At 37.0% G+C, this 27,606-nt stretch overlaps 1 protein-coding gene across 1 annotated transcript; it reads left to right on the top strand.

Annotated features, from left to right (window-relative positions):
• The first annotated feature begins 32 nt into the window (after positions 1–32).
• Positions 33–27,592, top strand: ELO1 (Paxneb protein-like protein). The gene is made up of 8 exons (XM_089157393.1): positions 33–270; positions 492–718; positions 823–895; positions 5,134–5,284; positions 26,117–26,195; positions 26,496–26,655; positions 26,744–26,835; positions 27,304–27,592. The coding sequence occupies exons 1-8, from the start codon at positions 138–140 to the stop codon at positions 27,469–27,471; spliced, it is 1,083 nt and encodes a 360-aa protein (XP_089013519.1). The 5' UTR covers positions 33–137; the 3' UTR covers positions 27,472–27,592.
• The last annotated feature ends 14 nt before the right edge of the window (positions 27,593–27,606 follow it).

The following is a 27,606-nucleotide window of genomic DNA, read 5'->3' as shown; positions in this document are numbered from 1 at the left end:
GGTCCAATCGATTAAAATGGGGATTTGCGACACTGGTAATATAGACTCTTCCGCAGGTTCGAACTTCGAACTTCTCTCGTTCAGTTCTGCTTGAGTTTTCAGTTGGTTGGAACTTGGAAGGTGAGAGAGGGCTAGCCATGGCCGCCACGACGAGGAAGACGAGCAGCTTCTCTGGCAACATAATGGGTGCTCAATTGGCTCAAACGCCAGGTCTCAAGCAGGGACCGAACGGTGTTACCTTCATCTCCTCTGGAATACCAGACCTTGACAGTAATTCTCCTTACATAACCTTGTTACCGTATTCTTTTAGAGAAGCAAGCAGAGAGAAGAAAAGTTCTAGAAGCACAGAGGGAAATGGGGTTTGAGAGAGCTTTATAGTTTTCTTTTATGTTTTTGATCTTCTGTTAGCTTTGTCTTTGAAAGAATTTGTTTTTTTCTTTTCTTCTGGGATGATATTTGATTGTTATAACCGTTAATTGTGCATTTTGTAGAGATTTTGGGAGGTGGGTTCCCTCTTGGAAGCTTAATTATGGTAATGGAAGACGCAGAAGCACCTCACCATTTGTTACTGTTAAGGAATTTCATGTCGCAGGGACTTGTTCATGATCAGCCCCTTCTCTACGCGAGTCCAGCAACGGAACCAAGGGCGTTTCTGGGGACTTTACCAACTCCTATTTTGTCGAAGGAGGACAAGGTTCTTGACCGTGAGCCAGAGCAGGTTTGTATATCCTTAAATTTTATTTGATAATTATCTTCCATTACAACTTTGTGATGAACATAGTATGTAAAGTTTTCTAAATGGTTAATTTCTTGGAGCCACAGAAGGGGTTGAGGATTGCTTGGCAGTATAAGAAATACTTTGGGGACAATCAGCAGTGCTCTGAGGGTCACAGAGGTTAGTTTTTTTTTTTCTTTTCCTGTAAAATTTGCCCCTTTCACTTCTTATTCTGCTAAAACTAGTCTATTTAGGGTTTTGTTTTAAGTGATGTTTGGGAGCAGCGTAGTCTATTTTATTTTGGAAAGTTCCCCTTCCCCCCCTCTCCCCCCTCTTTCTCTTTCTGGCTACCATTTGAAGAATGTAATTCTTGAAGCCCGAATCAGTATACTCCAGACAAGGGTAGGGAAGAAGAATTGGGTTAGAGGGAGCTATTAAATAAATGTTTACATTGGGGATTACTTTTGGATCCACTTTTGCAACTGAACTCATAGATGCTTCAACTAAGAGAATGACAAGGGAGTTTTCATACTTGAAGTGATGAAGGTGCAATATTACTTGTTTTTTTGTTGCATCCTTGTGGGTAGAATTGCAGTAGAATGTAGAGCTTTCTGAGCTCTAGTGATTTGATTATCACTGGCAGTGTTGTTCTACGAGGTTTTCTTTCTCTAGAACAATGAAAGAGCGAAGATTTGAAAATCACATGGAAGGAAATGGAGAGAAAGTCTCTAAATCATCTTTCAAGTTCAAGAATAATGTTACGAAGAAGAAGAGATTGGGAGGGGGAGGTCTGCCTCTTGAAACTTTCACCAATGCCAAGTCCAAGAACAGAGATTACAATCCTTCCCTCATTAGTAAGCCCTGTTTTTCTTCTTTGTTAACAAACTTGTCCTACTTCAATTTCAGCATCTCGAACTGTTATTAAGTTTTAGGGTTTTCTATGTTCCCTTATGGCCTTATGTTTACATTTCGTTTTTATTATCCATTGGTCTGTTTGCTTGGCACTTCCTTTATATATTTGCAATTTTATTGACTTCCACTAAAGTGGGTAGAAAATCAATAAAAACTGCAAAATAGCTGCCCTTTTTGGGATTTGGGTTGTGTTTGTGAGTCTGAAAATGAGTATAGAAGCAGCGTCTTGTAGCAGTAGAATTTGCGGATCTGTTTTGTGTCTCAAGTCAAATCCCTGGTTAGCCGCTTATTGGTAGAATCTTTAACACCCTTTCCCCAACCAAGAAAGAAAAGTCCTGAATTCAAGTTGCCAAGTTAGCATATATTATCTTCGCAATGGACCTTGAATCAGTTTAATTAGGCTGATCAATGCAAGTATTCTCGTCTTGGCTTCACTAGCTTTTGAGGAGTTAAACAAGTCATGATAGGTGAGTTCCTTGAGTAACGGCTGATGCAGGGGAATCCTTGGGTTTGAAACTTTTGATCATCTGTGGAGAAAAGTTGTGAGTGCCTGTCTGAGAACTTTCTGAATCAAGGAAAAATATTGATGACTGGAAACCTTGTGAGCTCACTAGGTAAGTGGAACAGAAAACTTAGCTTCTAAAATGGAGGATCCAAGAGTAAACAGGGAAAATGCATAGGCATATGAGCTTAGACAAACCATCAGAAGATAGGTTACTGATAAATATTTAATGACTCTGAACCGAATCCTAATCTTCCTACCTGGGCCTGCGCAGATAATTCAGTGGACAATTTAGCAGAGGTATGATTTGTGGGGCTGTTCTGTGCTGTGCAAACCAACTACTTTTTTGTCCGCTCCCCTTTTTTCCTTTCCCAATGCCATTCGTATATTCCATATCTGTGTCTTGGCTGCTTGTGTTCTGTTCTATTCAATTAGTGCAATGAGAGGAGTTAGAAAGATCCTGGAAAGTGCTCCCACAAATCTATTCTTTGATCCACTATATCTAATCCCTCCTCTACTCTGACGCAGGTTTGAAGAGATTACACAGGCTGGTTTGGATTCTATTCTGTCAGCAAATACCCTAGCATTATAATATAAGATTGTACAATCCATGCAGTAGGGTTTGGCTTGGTTTTGTTATACTGACACTGGCTGCAGACCTGATTCACCAATCTTCCTCCTTTATCAAGGCTGGAGACTGGCAGCAAAGTGAGATGCAGTGACGATCAATTAACCAACAAAAAATTATTTGGGTAGTTGTTATGATATTATTAAAAATTGACCATGTACCTTCCACTTTTGGGAAAAAAAATGGTTCTATAAGGAAGCTCAGACTTTTTTTCTTCTCCTAATTCCAATGCATAAAAAATAAGCTGTCTCTTGTCCAGTTTCGAGCCTATAATTGGGGGTAACTGATAAGAACCCACGAATCGAATGCAAAACTGATATTATTTAATTGATAGAATAACAATGAACAATGATAAACTAGTTACAATGGTGCCAGTCACCCCCACAACACATTGTTGCCCCTCAGTCTACGGCTGCCCAAACACTCACATAAATAATCCTTGACTACTACTCACATCTTACCCCTATTTATAACCCCTAATCAACCTTAATCTCCCCAAATTTCTCTTATTCAGTAGTGAATATTCTGCAATATTCTGCCTGTCCTCAAATCTCTCTTATTCAGTAGTAAATATTCTACAATATTCTGCAAATCATTCACAATATTCTGCCTATCTCCAAATCCCTCTTATTCAGTAGTAAATATTCTGTAAATCATTCTTTATTCAGCAACCTCCTTCTTAGCACCGGAGATCTTATTTCTTTCCCTAACCGTTGTTCGGCTAGATATTCAAAGAAATCATTCCTCTCCCAATATAGCATAATATTGTGATCCCGGGGCTTTATCACTGGCCCCCTCGAAAATCACCTTGTCCTCAAGGTGATGGAAAATTGGAAGCTTGGTCTTTACATGTTTGCCACACAACCATGCTAGTTCGACATTCTGCACAACATACCTCCTTGAGAACCAATAACCACATAACTCCAAGCAACCTAAATGAAGAAAAACCTTGGAAATTTCAGCTGAATTAAAGAGTACACTAGGAATAGGCATTGGAACTGACTTCAGCTGAACAACAATAACATATGGACCCATATAAAGCACAACTCTTGCTCCTCGAGTTTCGTGTCAATATATGAATTAAGGACTTGCGGATTAGCGACTGGTTGACATCCGTCATTTGCGCAATTTCCCCTTTGGCCTCTTTTTCACCTTCTTTTAAAATCTTCACCAATGCTTCATCGCCATGGTTACTATTTGCATCGTCACCCCTTGTCCGGATGGCTCCAAAATTTTTCGAGCATTCTTTGTGATTTCAGCCTTTGCTGCTTTTATTTGGTCCTTTATTGATGCTTCATACACCGTGATGCCATTAACTTGCTCAAACCTGGTATTTTTGCTTCTCCTACTCCTTGCGGGTTTGCTCAACACTAAAATCCAATTTCGGGGCTTCCTTGAAGGTTGACCAATTGAAGTTCGACCAGTTTTTCGGTAAAGCCATGCTAACGCCTCTCCTTCTAAATGTTGCAGTGCCACTCCCAATCTATGTTCATCATCGATCTGGTGTTCCCAACAAAATAACAAAACTTTAAGAAGCCATTCTTGCACATCCCCTTCCGAAAAATATGGATAATCCGGTTTCCATTGCTTCCCACGGATCAAAACACGCTTTGATACCAATTTGATAAGAACCCACGAATCGAATGCAAAACTGATATTATTTAATTGATAGAATAACAATGAACAATGATAAACTAGTTACAATGGTGCCAGTCACCCCCACAACACATTGTTGCCCCTCAGTCTATGGCTGCCCAAACACTCACATAAATAATCCTTGACTACTACTCACATCTTACCCCTATTTATAACCCCTAATCAACCTTAATCTCCCCAAATTTCTCTTATTCAGTAGTGAATATTCTGCAATATTCTGCCTGTCCCCAAATCTCTCTTATTCATTAGTAAATATTCTACAATATTCTGCAAATCATTCACAATATTCTGCCTATCTCCAAATCCCTCTTATTCAGTAGTAAATATTCTGAAATCATTCTTTATTCAAGCAACCTCCTTCTTAGCACCAGATCTTATTTCTTTCCCTAACTGTTGTTCGCTAGATATTCAGCAAATCATTCCTCTCCCAATATAGCATAATATTGTGATCCCAGGGCTCTATCAGTAACTAAAAATTTAATTTTTATGGACTTAATAGAAAGAGATAGTGATGTTACCTTTTCCATCCACAGCATCAAGCACTATTGTATAATTGCTATATTCTTGTCCTTGGTGTAATCAAGGAAACTATGTTTATTTTCTCAAAATTCTAAGAAGGTATATGGTTATGAATTACTTTATTTTTTAATGATTAGTTATGAAATATTAATCCACTGATGTTTTGGGACAGAAAATGCTTATAGATTATAAAAATTGCAGGGCAGGAATACTGCAATGACTTTGATTTGCGGAAACCCCTGGAACGGCGACTACTCAGTGGAGGGAACATAGATTGTGTTAGCCTTAAAGACTATTCCAACATCACAGATTTTCATGATCGTTGTTCCTCATTTTTAGCTAAATTTGCCAGGTTTGTTGATAAGCTTGCTGTTTAATATCTAAATATTTAACCAATCATGTGAAAAGAAGTGCATATAATCATGGAAAACAGGAAATAGTTTGTGTGATCACTTTATGATGTAGATCATGAACAGTGTCATAGGCCCATAGTTGCCTAGGTAGGAAGATTACTAGGAAATGGTGTGGGGCCGAAGGCCATATTACATGAAGGCATTATTACAGGAGTCAACTTCATCTCTCAGGGGATGGGAGCAGATTGGTCTTTTTTTTCTTCTTTTTAGGTCCACAAGGTCCTAGAGTCAGCCACAGTAACAACACTTGAAAAGAGTTTGAAAAGTGGGGTTCCCAAGGATCCAGCTGTGGCATCTTTAAGGACTGCAATAGATTTAGGACTCGAAATAGTGTCCATGTTCTATTAGACCTAGTTTCTACGTTAGAATCCTAGTTGAGTTTGAGTTTCTATTCTTGTTACTGAGGTCTCAATTGGTAAGAGGCTTCCTATTTTATTTACTTCTATTTTGTGCTCAGCACTCGAGCCTATTTAGTACTACCCTCGTGGACATTCCCAAGAACAATTAATGAAGATTGAGTTATTGCTTTGAGTGATGATTCTTGTTCTAGTGCGAGGATGAGGGGCTGAAAGAGCCCAAATCCTATCTCCTTATCCATTTATCCTTCTTATCATTTATTCGTTCAATTCCCCTTCCTTCAGTTACTCTCTATTTTGATTTCTCCCCTAAAAAACTGCTACCCGTTGATCGTGTCGCTAACCAATCAAAAATAAAATCATATACTAATCTAGTAAGCAGAAAGTACGGGGTCGAACTATGGGGAACTAAAAGGCTAAGTCACTAAGATTGAATTCAATAAAACTAAATTTAAACTAAATCTACTAACTAAAGTAAAAACGTTAACTATGAATATGTGAAGATCTTTGGGATTTCGAATCCCCAATGCTTTTCCCTAACCGATATAACTCTACACTTCAAAGTAAATTAGGGATGGTCTTCCTAGATATGTTCTATCTTCGCAAGACTATCTTCCTTCGTGGAAGCTTGGCACGCTTAGTTTGCTGAGCTATAGAACATCTTTGGCCAAACTCAAACACAATCAACTAGAAGATATAGAACAATCAAATTAATGAAATAAGCATGGTTCATCTACATCCCAAAGAAAAGGAACTAGCTACTCATTATCACAAAGTTCATAAGAAAAATAAAGATGAAACATAGGGAGAGAGAGAGATGTGGTCTTCTTCTTCAGCAATGAGAGAGATGAGAGCTGCGTTTGCCGACTTCTTTTCTTCTCTATGGCTGGCTTCTCTTTTATGTCTCCCGCACACAATGAATTCCTTCTCTTTACCTGTTGATTTGACCTTTATTCTTTCGGATTTTGGAAAAACTCAAAACTGGAAAGTTGTAGATATTTTCAATATCGTTCCATAGCATCTTGAATCACCGAAATCCAAGCTCATACGAGAGAGATATGCCCAAAATACTGAAGGTAGGTCTGTTTACCCGATTTTAGATTTATTACCAATTTTGTTCCTTAGACCTCCACCTGTTTCCAATTTGACTAAGATCTCACTTTTCATGATTTCTTCAAAATACTGAAGGCAGCAAGATTGAATGCCATGATTTAAAATCCACCAATATCTAATATATTTGCCAACTTTACTCTATATTATCTCTAATATTCAAAATCACCTTATTGCTGAAAAATACACAAAAATACTCAATTAGCTCTCTTCAATTAAATAAGTATGAGGAATTAAATCAAATAAATAATGGTAAATGCATGCTTGTCAAATACCCCCACACTTGAGTGTTTGCTAGTCCTCGAGCAAAATGAAACAATAAATGTAATACGGGAAATAAATAAAGAAAAACCTAACTCACTTTCGTAGGAATCACGGTTGCACTTAGCATGTGCAACAAGCCTTTAAACCCCTAGGTTACCCTAATGGACGAGTTGTGTCTCGTGAGTGTTTGCAGAGAATATACACACAAAATTCTTAAGTGCTCTTCTAATTATTCTGGCAGTAGTAAGAGTAAAAAGATAGATTCCAAGACAAAGACACTCCACTAAAGATTAAAGGGAATATAGGCACCCCCCCACTTAAGCTCTTTACACCCTCTCTTGAGTTTAGCTCTAGGCAAACAATTCAATCGAGAAGTCTCCTCTTATCTTCAGTCTACCAGTTCACCCTCATATAAGACTAAACTAGGTACCAAATAGTACCAAGAACTCAAGATCTAAGCAATATTGACCTTCTTAGACATTTCACCTTTATAAGCACGTTAATTCACTTCTTTCTTTAATGCTCACAATTCTAGTCCGTGCAATGTCTTGCCTCTTAAGCTTTCTAGATGGCCTATGTAATGAGTGTTGGGTCAGCCACTCTCAAGCCAGATGGCCTTAAGGGACTAGGTGTAGAATACCCCTCGAACTTACTTACTCAAGCCAACTAGGCTACAGGCCAAGACTGGACCAAAGACACCTCAACTGTTTGACGCGAGGCACGATGTTGGTGACACCGAGACCCGGTTACTAAGAAGGAGGTTTAACCTTTAAACTTCAGCATATATATATATATATATATATATATATATATATATATATATATATATATATATATATATATATATATATATATATATATATATATATATATATATATATATATCCAAAGAAGTGATTTTCACACCCGTTGGATCAATTATCTCAAGACCAAGATATTCCAATTTCTTTAAATCAGTCATCAAAGAGATCATAATGTCTTTGGTAAAACCTTGCCATATGGGCATCTGGAATAGGTAAACTGTAAGTAAAGTTTTCAGCATACCTATTTATAACATTCTCAAAATCTGAATAAATATCTCCATAAAAAGATATAGCTTTCTTATAGATAATATCTTTAATATGCATAGGTAAAACATGCAAGATCGAAGAACTATCATAAACAATATATCTACAATATTGGTTATAAATCTCACGCAAACAATCTGGTTTTGGCAAATGCTTATACATAGCCAATCTATCTATCATATGAAAGAAACATGAGTAAATTTGAAACATTTTAATCAAATAATCATAAACTTCTGCAGTATGATCATTATTATAATCAATACTGATATCTTCACTGTCATCTTCATAATGATAAGGATCCCAACCATCATATATCTTTTGAAGCAAATTTAAAACTATTCTTAAAAATAGTAAACTTGACATGATAAATCTAAGGGTCTGTTTCATTTACCAAGTATGAAAGAAAATACTACACAGTCTCTTCAAGGAAAGAAACTGCTCTGATACCACTAATAGGGGGGGGGTGCCAGATTTTAGAGATCGCCGGTACGATCTATCCTTTTTTTTTTTTTTTGTTTCAAGGAGTATGCTTGAATTCTATAGAATTCACTTGTCTCACCTTTACTACCGATTTAAAGGTGAGACAAGTGAATTCTATAGAATTCAGGCATACTCCTTGAAACAAAAAAAAAAGAAAAAAAAGAAAAAAAAGATGGATCGTACCAGCAATCTCTAAAATCCGGCACCCCCCTATTAGTGGTATCAGAGCAGTTTCTTTCCTTGAAGAGACTCTGTAGTATTTTCTTTCATACTTGGTAAATGAAACAGGCCCTTAGATTTATCATGTCAAGTTTACTATTTTTAAGAATAGTTTTAAATTTGCTTCAAAAGATATATGATGGTTGGGATCCTTATCATTATGAAGATGACAGTGAAGATATCAGTATTGATTATAATAATGATCATACTGCAGAAGTTTATGATTATTTAGATTAAAATGTTTCAGATTTACTCAAGTTTCTTTCATATGATAGATAGATTGACTGTGTATAAGCATTTGCCAAAACCAGATTGTTTGTGTGAGATTTATAATCAATATTTTAGATATATTATTTATGATAGTTCTTCAGATCTGCGTGTTTTACCTATGCATATTAAAGATATTATCTATGAGAAAGCTATATCTTTTTATGGAGATATTTATTCAGATTTTAAAAATGTTATAAATAGGTATGCTGAAAACTTTACTTACAATTTACTTATTCCAGATGCCCATATGGCAAGGTTTTACCAAAGACATTCTGATTTCTTTGATGACTGATTTAAAGAAATTGGAATATCTTGGTCTTGAGATAATTGATCCAACGGGTGTGAAAATCACTTCTTTGGATAGATATAAAATCACATGTTATTTTTGCTTTATGCATTTTAGACATAAATTGCATAACAATAAGCATGAAGATATGCCTGACCAGATTAACTGTTTGACTGATCTTCTGATAAGTCTTTCAGAAAACTTAAAGAAAGATTGGGAAAGGGTTGAAAAGATCCTTAGAATTTTAGCTAGTAGTATAGGTGAAAAGAATTTAGTTCTAAAAGATATTGAGCATAAATTAAGCTCTAAAGATAATAATTCCCAGATTATGAGAAATTTAGATTACATTAACCAGAAGATTGAAGACTATAAGAATAAGATACCAAGGGTGGATTATTCCAAATTACCTTCGAAAGAAGAAATTAAGGAATTAATTGCTCAGTTAAAGATTAAGGAGCCCAAAGATATAGAAAAGCAAACTTTGGCCAACTTGGAAAGTTTAGAAAGTGAAGCCAAAAAGATAAGTCTTCAGAGAGAAAAGGAATCGGAATACTTTAAGCAGAGAATTAGAATCATTGATTCTAAAATAGATCAGCTTGAAGCCTTGACTAAAAGATTATTTGGAGTATGAGTGGAGAAACTCCTATGCCCAATAGAGATTATACCACTGCAATTGAAAGATTGCAAGACTATACTAGCCACTTAACTGCAGATAATGTGGGAATCACTAGATATTCTGCACTAGGAATGCCAGATAGAATAATTATTGTCCAAAATAATATTATCCTAGAATTACTAAAGATAATTTCTGAGAAAATCTCAAAGATCCCTACTGTAGATACTAGTGGAAATAGTCAGTTGCCTGCAAACCTGAGCAGCCATCTAGATTCCCTTAATGCTTCTCTTAGAAACTTAAGAGTAGATGGAGAAAAACCGGCATTAAAAGGAGATTTCATAGATTATCGACCTACAAAATGTTATAAGATAGGACTTAAGAAATGAGTCTTACTAGACCATTTACTGGAAGCTCAGATACACTTGAGAGATCAACTTCTAGAAATAGAGGTTATGAATCCTCTGGGAGAAGATCCTTTGTTGGAAATATTCTCCAAAGGATGATCAGATCTCCTAATGACCATGACGTGTCCTTAGAAGAAGTAATAGATGTGGACCAAAATATAGATAATTTTAGAAATAGAAGGTTGGACTTATTACGTCCACAAGAGCTATATTTTCACAATAGATTCGTTCGTGATACAAGCTTGATCCAAGCTTTTCATGAACATGCCCTTGAAGTTGTAGGAAGACAAGTCGGAGTTATCAACTTGCTTTCTGATAAAGCGGTACAAGATTTGGTAAGATTAAGAAAGATGAATCTTTTACATCTAGGTGTAATTGTTATAGGAGTAAAGGGTTTAACTAGAAAATGTTTGGGAACTAAAGTATTGGTTGCCATTATAGATGATGGATGGAAAGATCCCCAGAATGCCATCATAGCTTGCACTGAAATAGACATGAACAACAATATAGGATTGTTCTATATTGTTTCTTGATTTTATGAAGAAATCAAGGATGTTCATAATATAAAGATTAAAGTCCTAACCAAAGGATATGAAGATTATAAAGGAAATAATCTTCTAGTTTGTGTAGGGTTTATGTGAAAATCTTCCCATAATTCCACTATAAACTTTAGAGTCAAGATTGATGATGTTATCCAAGGAATATCATCCAGATATATCCAGTTACAAAAGCCAGTTACAGTGGACCCTACTAAGTTAGCAGGACTAGAATGGGATGTAACCCAATTAGTCCACCAAAAAGATAATAAGGTTATTATTCCCCAGGAAAATACCCTTTATAAGGATATAAGTGGTAATACACTCCTTAGATTCCATAATTATACAATAGATAATAATACGAATCAGATTGAAGATGATGCTGAGTCTAGTATTAGAGAAGAACTTGATCAAAGAATCTGATGATATCAGAGGTTAGACTCAGACAAATAAGAGAAAGAGCCTTAATAAGGCAAGATATCAAAATGATAGATGATGCTGAAAAGTTGTTATATTCCAAATTAGTTTTAAAAAATTAATACCTGAGAAAAAGGAGACAACAATAGAAAGATGTGAAGCATCTCCTAAAGACTCAGAAAGATTAGATAGATTCCTTAAAGATTCTGCGGAAACAGTAGAAGAAATAGAAGAAAGATCCTATAGTGACAAACCAGGATCTATAGATGAGACCGAAGACCAGATAACTCTGATAGAATCAGCCAGAATCAGGATGAACCAACCTGATTTTGATGATTTCCCTTCAAAAATAAATTTTGAAATCATAAGGATGAATACACAGGGAAAACCTTTTGACCCTAATCAGCCTTATGGACCAGCTAATTCAGACATGAGATGGGGAGATAGACCTCGTCTAAAAGTTGAACAAGTAGATTACCAGTTAGAAGGCATGGAACTAGGAGCTAGGATTAGACCTAGAGGAAAACCAATGCCTATAGAACACCTTGTACAGCTAGGAGTTACTACACAAAATGGCAGACTCTTAAATTTAGAATTCCACGATCCTCAGATGTGGGACTCTATCCTTGATGTTTGGAAACAAGGAGTAATCAATGAGTTCTTCAAAGAACAAAGGATATGGACCGTAGATGATATGTACAGATACCTTGAAACATTTCTTGGAGAACCAGTTAAAGCTAATTGGGAAAGATTCAAGGTTGAATACCCCCAAAATTTTAAAGCTATGCTAGATTTGGGAACAAATCCCTACAAATTTACTAGTTTTGTGCATATGATGTGTACTGGACAAGATCCAAATAGTATGCAAACTAAGCTACAACTCAAAGCTTTAGCAAGCCTTGAACAGTTAAGTCTCTAAGACTACAGATACATAAAGAGATTCTTGAGGGAATATTACTACTATGCCAGTCAAAGTGGTAATATATTTAGTCAAGCCATCATGGACAAGTTATTTCAAAAGTTACCAAGACCTTTAGGTCAAAAAATTAAAGATTCTTGGGAGCCAGTGCCTAATGACCCCCTCGTTGATAATGTGTCAATCAGAATAACACATATCATGAACATGCTTATGGAAGAATGTATTTTCATACAAATCCAACAACAGTTTCAGCGAGATAACTTTGGATTTTGTAAAGATATTTTTACCTCCCAAGTATATGGAGAACGAGATATTGATAGACATAGATCCAAGAAGACAACACGAAGACTTATTGGAAGAAAGAGATATGATAGATATATGAAGGAAGATGAAGAAGAAAGGCGCTTTGGTCAAACCTGGAACCCTAGAGTTTATAGACCAAAGAAAGATTGGTATATGAGAAGATCCACGAAAAAGAAGCCTTTCTTAAATCCAGATAGACATGCCAAAAGATATAATCCACAAAGGAGTTATAAGAACAGATTAGCTTGTTATAATTGTGAATCCTTAGATCATTTAGTTAAAGATTGCCCCAAATTAGTAAATAGTACCATCAAAAGAGCCGTAGTGGTAGAAAATACCAATGAATGTTTGATTGCTGTAGATAAAGAAATGTGAGATAATAAGTCAGCATATAGCATTGTCTCAATAGATATACCATGTGAAGATACAGAAAATCCTTGTGAAGAAGATATGCCAGATTTATTTCATCAATTAGTAAATATTGCTATGATGAAATCAAGTTGTGAAAAAGACAAGCATACATGGAAACATAAAGCAGGAAGTTTCCATATTAGATGTTCAGGATGCAAACTATACCCTGGCTTAGATGTTAGATACCAATGTAGAACTTGTTTAGAAGAGAGATGTAATAAGTGTTTAGATAATTCTGTAATCCTTGTAGAACAAAGAGAGAAAAATGTTAGAATTACAGAATTCGAAACTAAATGAGATTCCACTAAGATTGAATTACTAGAAGATCAAATTGATATCCTTAATGCCAAAACTGAGGATATTAATTTGAACCCAGATGTCAAATGGTTTTCTGAAGTTGCTATGCTTCCCAGAAAATCCACAAAGCATAGTTTAGGATATGACATTTTTAGTCCTGTTGATCATATCTTAGCTGCTAGATCAATGACACAAGTAGATACTTATCTAACATTCCAGATAAACCCAAAATTTGGAATGATGATTAAAGAAAGATCTTCCTTTGCTAGTCAAGGAATCACTGTTATTGGAGGCGTTATTGATGCAGACTTTGATGATCCAATAAAGATATTCTTCTTTAATCATTCAGAGTTAGATAGACCTATTACTGTAGGAGAAAAGATTGCCCAGTTCATTATTCTTCCAAACTATGAACCTGGCCCGGATATACAGAGAAGAGGAGGATTCGGATCAACAAATGTAGATATCCTTTCTACCTCGAACCTAGAAGTTGGAATAGCTAGAACTGACCAAGTTCAGTTATGCCAGTTAAAACCAGATTTAAAAGAGCTTGAGGTTGCTTGCCAATTGAAAGTTCGAAATAAAGTGTACAACCTTAAAGGAATTATAGATACGGGATGTTCAGTTTCCACCATTAATACCAAATGGTTTACTGATCCATCGGATTTAGTTGAACTACCCCCCATAGTTACAAGAGGAATAGATAATATAGGATATTCCATAACTAAAAAGCTGAAAAATCCTCTCATTAGCTTTCAAACTAATTGTGGCCAAAGCCAATGGTTACAATTAGGAACAGTTCTTGTCAAAGATTCGCCATGGGATCTACTCATTGGCCTCAGTTTTATTTTAGCAATGGCTGGTGCATTAACCATTAATAAACATTGTGTTCAGCTCACTAGACAGAGTGTAATCATACCCACTCTACCCTCTCATCAGAATCAGCAGCGAAACGTGGTGAAGGATAGTAACTGCAATTGCAAGATCCCTGGATCCTGTAAAATCGCAAATATAGATTATGATGATGAGATTGAATCTTGCTATCAGCCTGATTCAGACTACATAGATTTCAGAAGATTAAACATTTCAGCTGATAACCAGATAAAACAAATTATTGAAAAGCTTGAAAAAGCTAAGGTTATACAAGATATAAATCCCTTAGAACACTGGGAAAAGGATAAGCCTTGTATTAAGCTTGAGATAAAAAATCCAGATCTTAGGATTGTTACAGGCACTCCTAAATACAATACCATAGATGATATTCTGGTATATTCCCAGAATGAAAAAGATCACTTTCAACATTTGTTGACAGTATTCAGATTATTCAAAGATCATGGTTTAGTTATTTCCAAAAAGAAAATGAAAATAGGGAAAGATTAGATAAAATTCTTAGGCTTAAATTTAGGCAAGGAACTTATATCTCTGCAAGACCATATTGCCAGAAAAACCCTTGAATTCCTGGATAAACTTGAAGGAGTTACCTAGATAAAATCCTTTATTGGACTAGTTAACCAAGCCAGAGACTTCATTAAAGATTTAGGGAAGATGCTTGGACCTCTTTATGCAAAAACAACGCAAAAAGGAGAAAGAAGATTCAATCAGCAAGATATTGCCTTAGTCAAAAAGATCAAGGAGCTTATCTCAAAGGTACAGCCTATGAGATACCCTAAAGAAGATTGGTTTCATGTTGTTGAAACTAACGGTTCTCAAGAAGGTTGGGGAGCAATCCTTAAGATTAGACCCAATGAGTATTCTACCAAGAATACTGAAGTACTGTGTAGATACGCATCAGGGATACATAAAAATAAGACCCATGCTGCTATAGATTTTGAAGTTGAATCAGTTATAAAAGGACTTGAAGCATTCGAGTTCTATCTACAAAATAAGAAGTTTATGATTCGCACTGACTGTGAAGCCATAGTTAAATTTTACAAAAATTTTAAATGAAAATAAGATTTCTCAGAGAAGATGGCTCGTGTTTCGAGACATAGTAGTTAATAAAGGTTTCAATATTAAGTTTGAGCATATTAAAGGATCTGATAATTTTATATCAGATTATTTGTCCAGAATAACATGTTCTCAGAATATTGCAATAGATGAACATATTTCTTTACATGATTCTGATCTTTGTTCTGATCATGATCTAGATGGCTGATCTAGCTAAAGAAAAAGATTCGTCATCTAAGGCGAAAGATAAGATGCTTGAAGAAGCAATCAAAGATACAGTGGGACAGACCACTAAAGATAAGAAAATTCTCAAGATCAGTTCTCCAAATTTGAAGGAGAAACATGTTCCGAAAAGATGCCAATTCGATCAGAACTATTTGTTCACCATTGACCCAAGATTCCAATTCAAGAACCTACTTGAAGTTGGACCCGAAGATAAAGTTGTTCTAGATAACCTCTAGATATCACACCATCAGGTGGTCCAGACTCCTGCAGATAAAAACAAAAGAGATTATTTTGCCACGGCAATGAACAGTTTGTGCTACCAGATGAACATGTCACAATCAAAATCCCAGACAAGGTATCGCTACTATGTGGTGATGAAAGGAAAAATGCCTGGTGTTTATACATCATGGTCTGATGTGGCTATATGTATTAAAGATTTCAAAAATCCTTTATACCAAGGATTTGTAGATTTGGGACAGGCGTTCGACTGTGCCCAAAGGACAGTTGGAGTTAACTTTTACAAAGATCCAAAGATTGAAAGAGCAGACTAGAAAGATTTCAAGGGAGCACTTGTTGCCTGTGATGAATGCTCCGTTACAAAGATGGAAATGCAAGACCTGGTCAAAGGTCTAGATACTAGCAGAGCCCAGTGCTCAAGGCTGGTAGAAGAAGTTAATTCCTTGAGAATCAAAAACCAAAAGCTTGAACGAGAAAACTTTGATACGATGACATGTCTTCTCAAGGCAAAAGATCTACTCCAGATGAATGAGGCCCAGATTCATAAGGTATTTGAGCAGAAAAACCGGAAAACCCAAGATCCGGCCCAACAGCTTGTCCAAAGCGATCCAGCTCAACAGTTTGTTCAGGCTGAAATGCAAGGATACTCAAAGATGGAAGCATACGTCAAGTCAATTGACACGATGCTTGAATAGATGAAAAAGATAATGGCGGAAGATGGTGGACCCTCCTCTACAAAGCAATGAATGCCATACAATTTAACGTGAGGTTAAATCTTCCAAAGAAAAAACCTCCGAAGTCAAAGCTGAAGAAGGTGGTACATCCACTAAAAAGATACTTGGCAAAAACCAAGAAAAAGTTAAAAAATAAGCTTTTTTTGCAACAAAACTGTGAAGCCACCTCATTTCTTTCAGAGGTAGGAGAAGATGCCATGCATAGATTAGTTTCACTTTTCGAGGAAGATGGCGTCACCAAATATTTTGAAGGATAGAGTTGCAATACCAAGACATGTTGATATCTGATGTGATGTAATACTTATCTGAAAGATTCCCTTCTAATGTGTTTTTAACATACCCCCTTTATGATGGCAACATAAAGGTACTTAGATAAAGGCGAGCCTGTTAGCCACAGGATATGAATTTGTATTTCACTTTTATTTAGCTTTAATTTGCTTTTCATTTCTTTCGCATTTAGAGCTACTTTGTTCGCCTATATAAGCGAACCTATGTACTTGTAATGAGTAGAATGAGTGTAAGCAATAAACGATTTTTGTTAGAAAATTCAGAGTTCTCTGATGTTCCCTCTTCGTGTCCTCTAAGCCCTGAAGACCAACGGCATAAGATAAGGAGAAGGCTACTGCCATCCTTCAGTAAGTTTCTATCTTTAATTCTTAGGGATGGGCCTGGAGTAAGATATCTAGTATGAGTTTGTTATTCATTTTCTTTCTTTCTTATCTTCGGACTGGATAACCGTAAAGCATGCCTACAGTCGTGCCTCTGCTGTCGGTGACGGCCAGTATTATATAATAATCCCTGATGATTAGTCTGAGAAGATAACCATAAGATATGCATATGCTAAAAGCCCTGTGAAAAAGTCGGTGAGGCACAACACTGTATATCTATGGTGATGATTCTCTAACGAAAACAGAAGCTAAGTAATGGAGTAAAGTTAAAGGTGCCTATCTCCTAAACTACTGAGGAAAAATCGTCTATCAACGGCTGTGTAAAGGCCTAGAGTCCATACCGATGGAAGGGCAGAATGAGTAAGTCCCGTATTTCCGGTTTGAAGGACATAAGGTGGCAGAGAATTTAGATGGTTAAACAATTGGTAGTAAAGGTGAGACAAGTGAATTCTATAGAATTCAGGCATACTCCTTGAAAAAAAAAAAAAAAGATGGATCGTACCGGCGATCTCTAAAATCCGGCACCCCCCTATATATATATATATTTTTTCTTCCACATTTTACTTCAATTCACTTCACATTTAAATAGTCTAAAATCGGTCTCAACTTGTCACCATAAGCACAAGGCAATACAAGATAACTAGATGGTCAAACCTTTTGGACAACCTGGAGTTCCTATTTTCCAATTCAACCTCAGTCTCAAAATGTAAAACCCATTACTATTCTCTCAAGAGGGTGTTCATTACATCAGATGGGATTTCTAAAACACTTAAACTCTCATTTTGTATCTAAGCAAAGAATTAAAACATGTATCTTACTAACGCCAGAAAAAATTGGGCACTTTTTATCTTTGTGACAATGCTCTACCAACTATCAACAAGTCTTACTCGAGTTGACACCCCCCCACACTTAAATTATGCAATGACCTCAGTGCATGCAAGATATATAAAAAAAACATGATAGAAGCAAATAGAGGAAAGAGTGTACCCGATGTTTGAAATCGTGATAGAGCACGCAACAGTAAAACCTAACAACAAACAAATAAAAGAGAAGAAAAAGAACAAGAAATAACATCTAAACAAATGGGTTGCCTCCCATAAAGCGCTAAGTTTAGAGTCTTCAGTCAGACTCAGTGAGAAACTCATGAAGAGTCTTGAGGCAAGTCTTCTAGGTCCAACTCCTCAATAAGTTGGCCATTAGCAAGGCCATCAATATAGGGCTTTAGTCGTTGGCCATTAACCTTAAAGGTTTGCCCATTGAGTGGGTTACGGATCTCTATCGCACCATGGGGAAATACTTGACCAATCACATAAGGACCATCCCATCGAGATCGAAGCTTACCAGGAAATAAGCGCAATTTAGAATTAAACAACCACACTCGCTGATCAGGCACAAAGGACTTCCGAGTATTATGTTTATCATGAAAAGCTTTGGCTCGGTCCTTATAAATGCGCGAATTATCATAAGCATCATTACGCAATTCTTTTAATTTAGATAATTGAAGACGGCGAGTAGAACTAGCGTCAGACATATCAAAATTAAATGTCTTAATCGCCCAAAATGCCTTATGCTCTAACTCAACAGGAAGATGACAAGCTTTACCGAAGACTAAACGGTATAGTGACATACCAATAGGAGTTTTATAAGTAGTCCGATAAGCCCATAATGCATCCTCTAATCTACAGACTAATCTTTGCGGTCAGGTCTAACGGTCTTTTCTAAGATGCGCTTGATCTCACGATTGGAAACCTCCACTTGACCAGATGTCTGAGGATGGTAAGGAGTGGCAACCTTATGGGTAATGGAGTATTTCTTTAGCAAAGATCCAACCCGCCAATGACGGAAGTGAGTACCGCCGTCACTAATAATAGCTCTAGGAAAGCCAAAGCGGCTAAAAATATGGCTCTGGATGAAGGACATCACTACCTTATGATCATTGGTCCTAGTAGCTTTAGCTTCTACCCATTTAGAGACATAGTCAACTGCTACAAGTATGTATTCATGACCAAATGATTTAGGAAAGGGTCCCATAAAATCAATACCCCATACATCAAAAACTTCAACAACAACAATGGGGCTAAGGGGCATCATGTTTCTATGGGAAATATTGCCAACCTGTTGGCATCTAAGACATGCTCTACAAAAAGAATGGGCATCTTTAAACAATGTAGGCAAAAAAAACCACTCTGCAGCACCTTTGCCGCGGTCTTATTACCACTAAAGTGTCCCCCACAGGCGAGAGTATGACAAAAGGATAAAATACTTTGAATCTCACTCTCAGGGACACAACGACGAATGACTTGGTCTGAACAATAACAAAAGAGCTCAGGATCATCCAATAATAGTACTTAAGTGAGGAGAAGAAGCGGTCTTTAGCAGCCTTATCCCAAGCAGAAGGAATCCTCCCCGTAACAAAATAATTAACAATATGAGCATACCAAGGCATAGATGTAGTACATATAGCTAATAATTGCTCATCAGGAAATGTCTCACTAATCAACTTAGAGGGGATAAAATCAAGAGGAATCCGAGATAAATGATCTGCTATAACATTCTCTGAGCCTTTCTTATCTCTAATCTCTAGGTCAAACTCTTGAAGGAGTAGAATCCAGTGGATGAGCCTAGGCTTGGCATCAGGCTTAGAGAGAAGTGCCGAAGAGCTGTATGATCTGAATAGATAATCACATTTGAGCCCAAAAGATATGAACGAAACTTATCAAGGGCAAAAACCACTGCTAGTAATTCCTTCTCAGTAGTAGTATAATGCATCTGAGCATCTGAGAGGGTCTTACTAGCATAGTAAAGAACGATTGGCTTTCCATCTACCTTTTGACCCAAAATAGCACTAAGAGCAAAATCAGATGCATCACTCATAATCTTGAAAGGGAGATACCAATCAGGTGATTTCAAGATAGGTGCTTTAGACAATAAATCTCAAAGGGTATGGAAAGCATGAAGGCATTTCTCATCAAAGGTAAAAGGGGCATCCTTTGCAAGTAAATTGCATAAGGGTCTAGAAATCAAGCTGAAGTTCTTAATGAAACGCCTATAGAATCCAGCATGGCCTAAGAACGATCGGACTTGCTTAACAGAAGTGGGAGGGGGTAGTTTGGCAATAACCTCAACCTTGGCCGGATCGACCTCAATACCACGTGCAGACACTATGTGTCCAAGGACAATTCCTTCTTGAACCATAAAATGGCTCTTCTCCCAACTTAAAACAAGGTTGGTCTCCACATATCTTTTAAGAACCTGTGATAACCGGTTGAGACACTCGTCAAAGGAAGATCCAAAGACGGAGAAATCATCCATGAAAACCTCTAAGGATTGGCCAACCATATCAGAAAAGATGGCCATCATGCACCTTTGAAAGGTGGCTGGAGCATTACATAATCCAAAAGGCATGCGTCTAAATGCAAATATACCAAAGGGGCAAGTGAAGGTTGTTTTCTCTTGGTCAATAGGGCAAATGGGAACTTGGTTGTAACCAGAGTAACCATCGAGAAAACAATAGTGGCTTTGCCCGGCTAGTCTCTCTAGAATCTGATCAATAAATGGCAAGGGAAAGTGATCCTTTTTGGTGACTGTGTTCAACTTTCGGTAATCGATGCAGACACGCCAACCTTTAGTGGTACGAGTTGGGACGAGATCACCATTGTCATTTGGAACCACAGTAATGCCGGATTTCTTAGGGACAACCTGGGTAGGACTGACCCATTCACTATCAGAGATTGGGTAAATAATTTCGGCATCTAACCACTTAATCACCTCATTTTTCACCACCTCTCTCATATTAGGATTCAGACGACGCTGAGGATCCCTACGAGGGTTTCGCTTCATCCTCACAATATATCCTATGCATACATATGGAAGGGTCTATGCCCTTAAGATCAGCTAAGGACCAGCCAATGGCTGACTTGAATTCAGAAAGCACTCCTAGAAGGTGGTCTTCTTGCCTAGGTGATAGATCAGAAGAAATAATGACAGACAATGTTTCATTTTCCCCTAAGAATGCATACTTTAGATTGGAAGGGAGAGGTTTAAGTTCCAACTTAGGGGGAGATATGAGGGATGAGGGTTGGGGAGATGCAGCTAATGGAGGTAGAGGCTCAAATCTCTTTGGAAATGGTGGCTGCTCCAATGGAGTGGAAGAGTCTAACAATGTGTTGACTTCCTCAATAAGTTGGTCAGATTCTCCAGATGTCAAGTAATGTTGTAGGGGATCATCAATAAGCATGTTTGGTGTATAATCCACCACTTCCTCATCAATAAGGTTATTCGCAAAGCACTCTTCATCTCTATTTGGGCTTAAGGATGCATTGAAGATGTTGACTCTAAGTTTCTTATTTCCAAATGATATATCCATGACACCCGATCTACAATTGATGCAAGCATTCGCAGTGGCTAAAAAGGGGCGTCCAAGAATGACTGGTGGTAACTTATTGGTTGTTGGATTATTCATATCTAGGATAAAAAAATCGACAAGAAAATATAGATCATCAACCTTTACCAAAACGTTTTCAAGTAGCCCACGAGGTCGTTTAATTGAGCGGTCTGCTAATTGTAGTATCACATCAGTGGATTTCAAATCTCCTAGGCCAAACCTATCATAAACTGAACCGGGTAAAATATTCACACTGGCTCCCAAATCAAGCAATGCTTTGCTTATGGATAGATCTCCAATGACACATGAAATTAAAGGTGTATCAGGATCTTTAAGCTTAGGGGGCAGTTGGTTGGAAATTATAGAGCTAACTTGTTCTGTTAGGTGCACAGTTCTAAGAGTCTGAGTTCTCAACTTACGCTTTTGGGTGCATAGATCTTTTAAGAATTTAGCATAAGCTGGGACATGCTTGATAGCATCCAATAGTGGGAGATTAATATGAACTTGTTGGAATAAATCAATCATTTCTTGCATCTTAGCATTCTTTCTAGGATCTGGAATTGAGGACTCAAAAGCTTCAGGGAAGGGGGCTTTGGGAGTGTAAGATTTAGGAGTAGGACCATCTACAATTGGAATGTACAACCCCTTACGAGGAAATTGATGGATAATACTCATAGGTGGTGTATTTTTACCAGGCTTGTGTGCATCATCACCAGTCTCATGGGTCAAATCAACCTCTTCTCGACTCTCAAGATCGATGGGCAATGGCTTAGGAATGGACAAAGGTGAATAATATTCCTTCCCACTACGTGTCACAACAGACACTGGTTGGACTTGTTCTTTCCCAGACCCAATTTGATGATTAGGGTTACCTATTGGTTGACTAGGTAATTGGCTTGCCTCCCTCCTACTGATGGCATCAGCTAATTGACCAAGTTGGGTTTCCAATTTGTTAATGGATTGAGAATGTGAATGCAACAATTGAGTGTTTTGCTCTAATCCACTAATTGCTTTTAGTACCTTATCCTCAAATGATGAATTATGTGAGGGTTGTTGCTCATTCCTATAGGCATTTTGGTGCATATTAAATGGAGGTGGCCTATAAGGTATTTGATAAGAGGGATTGGGCATTGGTTTTTTCCATGAAAAATTAGGGTGGTCTCTCCATCCTAGGTTGTAGGTAGTGGAAAATGGGTCATTGCTCAGTTTAGAAACTCTTTGGGCCAAATGTGCATGATCTTGAACGAACTCAGGGTGTTGAATAGCCAAATAGCAATTAGCGACATTGTGGGAAAGGCTAGAACATAAAACACATGTTTCGGTCTGATTAGGTGGAGAGAGACTTGTAGGAGATGGATATGGGGTTTGTTGTCCTAATGACAAGAGATAGTCTAATTTCTTAGATAGCAAATCAACCTTAGTGTTCATTTCAACAATAGGATTGATCTCATAGAGATCGCTCCTCGTTGGATGCCCAATGGGTGGAATATCAGTCCTAGTTGCTGAAGCATGGTATTGGGAATTTTCACTAAGGGTCTCAAAAAGTTCCCATGCCTCTTTCTCATTCTTGTGCATGAAAGTCCCACCACAAGAAAAAATCAACCATTTGCCTATGTCGGTTTCTATGGCCATCATAAAAGCATTGAACCAATTGCCATTTAGGAATAGCATGGTGGGGGCACTTTCGAAGTAATTATTTTAGTCTATCCCATGCCTCGTGAAATTGTTCTCCTTGTTGGGAGAAACTTGTTATTGCTCTCCTAATGCTATTGGTACGACCAATGGGAAATAACTTTTTAAGGAACTCTTGTTGCATTTCTGCCCAAGTGGAAATTTTAACATTGTCTAAAAAATGAAGCCAATGCTTAGCTTTATCTTTAAGGGAGAATGGGAAAAGCAGTAACATTAAAGCATCAATTGAGAGGTTTTGAATTTTAATCGTGGAGGACACCTCTAAAAACTCATCTAAGTGCTGATAAGGCTCTTCATTGGCAAGTCCGTAAAAAGATGGTAGCATTTGAATCACACTAGATTTGATCTCATATTGAGCCGCCTCTATGTCAGACAACTTAATACAAGAAACCAGAGTATATATCGTAGGAATGAAATGCTCACTCAAGGGCCTCATTGGAGGCTCATAGTTTGCCATGGTTCTTTGCCTTCTAAGGTTGGCCTAAGTCTTTTCTAACTCTAAGTCAAGTGGAGTCAACTCAGGGTTTAGGGACCGACGACCATGCATACACACAGAAGAAGAAGAAGAAAAAAAGAAGCTAAATAAGTAAAATTCAAAGAAAATAACTATAGCAAAAGGGAGAGTTTAGGACGTACCTTAAGCGCAATTAACATGATCTTTCGAACAAAAGTTACACATGTGGGATCTGAGGGATGGGGATTTTTTAAAAATTAACCTAAACAATCCAATCTAATGCAAATATTTCAATTGAAAAGTCCTAAATACAAATATATCTAAGAAAGAAAAGATAATAACCTAAACTAATTATCGAATCGCTACTCTTGCAGTTACCTACAAAACAAAAGAAAAAGAGATTAGTTAAATAAGCAAAGAAAAATTAAAAATTCAAAACACTAAAATTACTCTAAAAATTATATAATTGACAAAAATCAATCCTAGCAACCGTGCTTTGGTTCCCCGGCAACGGCGCCAAAATTTGATCGTGTCGCTAACCAATTAAAAATAAAATCCTATACTAATCTAGCAAGCAGAAAGTACGGGGTCGAACTATGGGGAACTAAAAGGCTAAGTCACTAAGATTGAATTCAATAAAACTAAATTTAAACTAAATCTACTAACTAAAGTAAAAACATTAACTATGAATATGTGAAGATCTTTGGGATTTCGAATCCCTAATGCTTTTCCCTAACCGATATAACTCTACACTTCAAAGTAAATTAGGGATGGTCTTCCTAGATATGCTCTATCTTCATAAGACTATCTTCCTTCACGGAAGCTTGGCACGCTTAGTTTGCTGAGCTATAGAACATCTTTGGCCAAACTCAAACACAATCAATTAGAAGATATAGAACAATCAAATTAATGAAATAATCATGGTTCATCTACATCCCAAAGAAAAGGAACTAGCTACTCATTATCACAAAGTTCATAAGAAAAATAAAGATGAAACATAGGGAGAGAGAGAGATGTGGTCTTCTTCTTCAGCAATGAGAGAGATGAGAGCCGCGTTCGCCGTCTTCTTTTCTTCTCTGTGGCTGGCTTCTCTTTTATGTCTCCCGCACACAATGAATCCCTTCTCTTTACCTGTCGATTTGACATTTATTCTTTCGGATTTTGGAAAAACTCAAAACTGGAAAGTTGTAGATATTTTCAATATTGTTCCATAGCATCTTGAATCACTGAAATCCAAGCTCATACGAGAGAGATATGCCCAAAATACTGAAGGTAGGTCTGTTTACCCGATTTTCAGATTTATTACCAATTTTGTTCCGTAGACCTCCACCTGTTTCCAATTTGATTAAGATCTCACTTTTCATGATTTCTTGGGCAGCAAGATTGAATGCCATGATTTAAAATCCACCAATATCTAATATATTTGCCAACTTTACTCCATATTATCTCTAATATCCAAAATCACCATTCCTGAAAAATACACAAAAATACTCAATTAGCTCTCTTCAATTAAATAAGTTTGAGGAATTAAATCAAATAAATAATGGTAAATGCATGCTTATCACCCGTGGGTGTTTGAGTGTTTCATTGAGTTCTTAGATCTGTTTGAGACATTTGTCCAGCCTTACTACTACTGAAGAATTCCTGCTGGTTGCTGAAGACTTCACTTACCTACAGATAGGTCACTCTATTTTTGACCTGCAGATCTTATTTGAGTTAGGAGCAAGAAGAAGCCTAATTCAGCTGGAGCTTTTAGTATCAGTCCACATTCCTAAGGGCCACATTCGAGTTTTCCATTGGCTGTAATTGTGCTCTTTTGTTCAACACTCAGAAACATCCTATTCTATGCTGTTGACTAGGATTATTGAGGGTATTTGCTGCTGCAACCTCCTATCATTGATCCAATTGTAGAATGCTTCTTAGTTGAACCCCTTATGCATTACTTTATGGTAGTGTTATGATTTGGTTAAATCATGCATGGTTTAAATAATTTGAATTCTAATACTCTTGAGAGTGTGCAAAATCTGGGGCTTCACTGTCTGACAACCAGCTGCCTTTCTTTGGAAGTTTTTGTCAGATTTCTAGAATATCATTCTTTCTGTTATGCTAACATGTCCTTTTGCTCACTGCTATTTCCCTTGCATTTTCAAGCGGAGAATGCTCTCTAAGCACATCATAAACATGTTCACTTTGTGAATCCATTCCGAATGCCTTGATATTTTCTTGCTGGCTGCTGCAAGTAAAATGTGGAAGATAATACTATGTGCTGAAAAGTCATTCACTCATCGCCTAATAATGAAGTGACTTAATCTATCTTGCTCTAGGGAATTTAGATTACTCTTAGCCATCTCTTTTGTAAATTTAGTAATTTTTTTACGATAGATTAATTAAATCTTCATTAATTTTTTTTGGGGAAGTATCTGTTTGCTCCAAGCAACTAATCTAATCTATTCAAATAACTTGTTCAATTTTCAGAAATGATGAGAACCCTAGAAGTGCTGGTCGTATTGCCATACAGTCTCTCTGTGCTCCACAATGCGGTTTTGCTGAAATGGTGAGTTTTCTTGCTTTCTTTTCCATCACATTCATGTCCACCTGAGCTTAAATTTACTATGCTGCTTGTTAATTTTGTCTTCAATATGAAAATTTTGGCATGCCTCTAAGAAACAAGAAATTCAGTAAACATTAAGTTTAGTGTTTTGGAGAGGTTCTACTTCATATAGAGCAATTTTTCTTAGAATACCCGAGAGTCAGTTTTTGAGAAGTTCTGTAGTCAAATAGCATATAGAGTCAGTTTTCTCTTGATGAGTTGCATTGCCCATTCATTGTTTGTACCATTGTGTTATTATTGTAGGAATGGGCTATGATTTCTTTTATTAGATGTCTTAAAAGCATGGTGCGATCTTCAAATGCAGTTGCTTTGATTACATTTCCCCCATCACTTCTTTCACCATCTTTTGCTAAGAGATGGCAGCATATGGCAGACACCTTGCTTTCAGTCAGAGCAATACCAGGTAATTTGTTATCTTTCATTAATAGTTGTTGTTGATTCCCTTGAAAAGTTCCTCACACCTTTCCTATGGTTTAATTTCTTTCATTCAGATGAGGACAAGGAACTGGCAAAACTACTTACAGGTTACCAGGATATGGTTGGGCTTCTTCATGTGCATAAAGTGGCCCAGATTAATACTCAGGTACAGGGTAAACGGTAAACCAACTAGTTTGTCGTTCTCTTTAGTTTAATAAGCTTGGGTCGAACCTCTAACCTGAAGGTTGTGGCTGTTGTACATCTTTTGATCAGTGATTACCCTATTGAACTACAAAGACGGTTCTGTAACATCTTCATTTTGCTTATCTTTCAGTTTTTCTTTCAATTGAATCATATTCATGGGATAGTTTGAGTTGGTTGACTGCCTGTTAGATTATGTAATTCGTCTATCTTAGCTTTCTGTTGTTGCATAAGATTGAACTAAACTGGGCCAAAGGCAACACTCTTATCAATGAAATTGCCAGAAAATGCAAAGTTTTTGCTTGGTCTCTTTGAATTTTTTTATTTTTCCCTACCATTGCGTGAATACTCTTACTAATGAAACTTGCCAGAAAATGTATAACTGTATGCTTCATCTTGTTGATTTTTCAGTTCTACCTGCTATGTTGTGTAGGTACCCACTATTCTAGAAGCTAACACATTCTCAATAAAGCTACAAAAGCGGAGATCTTTAGTCTTGGAACGTCTAAATCAAGCCCCCGTAGATGGTTCAAGTGGGACGTCGTATGGCACATCCAGTGGTTGTTCTGGGTCCTCCAAAGCTGCATCCATTGATTTTTAGTGAATCTTGTATAACCATACTAGTATTAGAACTCGAGCAAACCATGACTTGTCTAGGGCAAGGATTCACCAGAATTTTGACCCAGCAATCCACGTTTCAGATACATGAGTTTTTTTTTTTTGGGGGGGGGGGGGG

This window comes from Hakea prostrata, chromosome 5 (assembly GCF_041222555.1).
Source record: "Hakea prostrata isolate BN-2017 chromosome 5, UWA_Hpros_2, whole genome shotgun sequence".
Classification (NCBI taxonomy): Eukaryota; Viridiplantae; Streptophyta; class Magnoliopsida; order Proteales; family Proteaceae; genus Hakea; species Hakea prostrata.
This window is presented reverse-complemented; position numbering and strand designations above follow the sequence as displayed.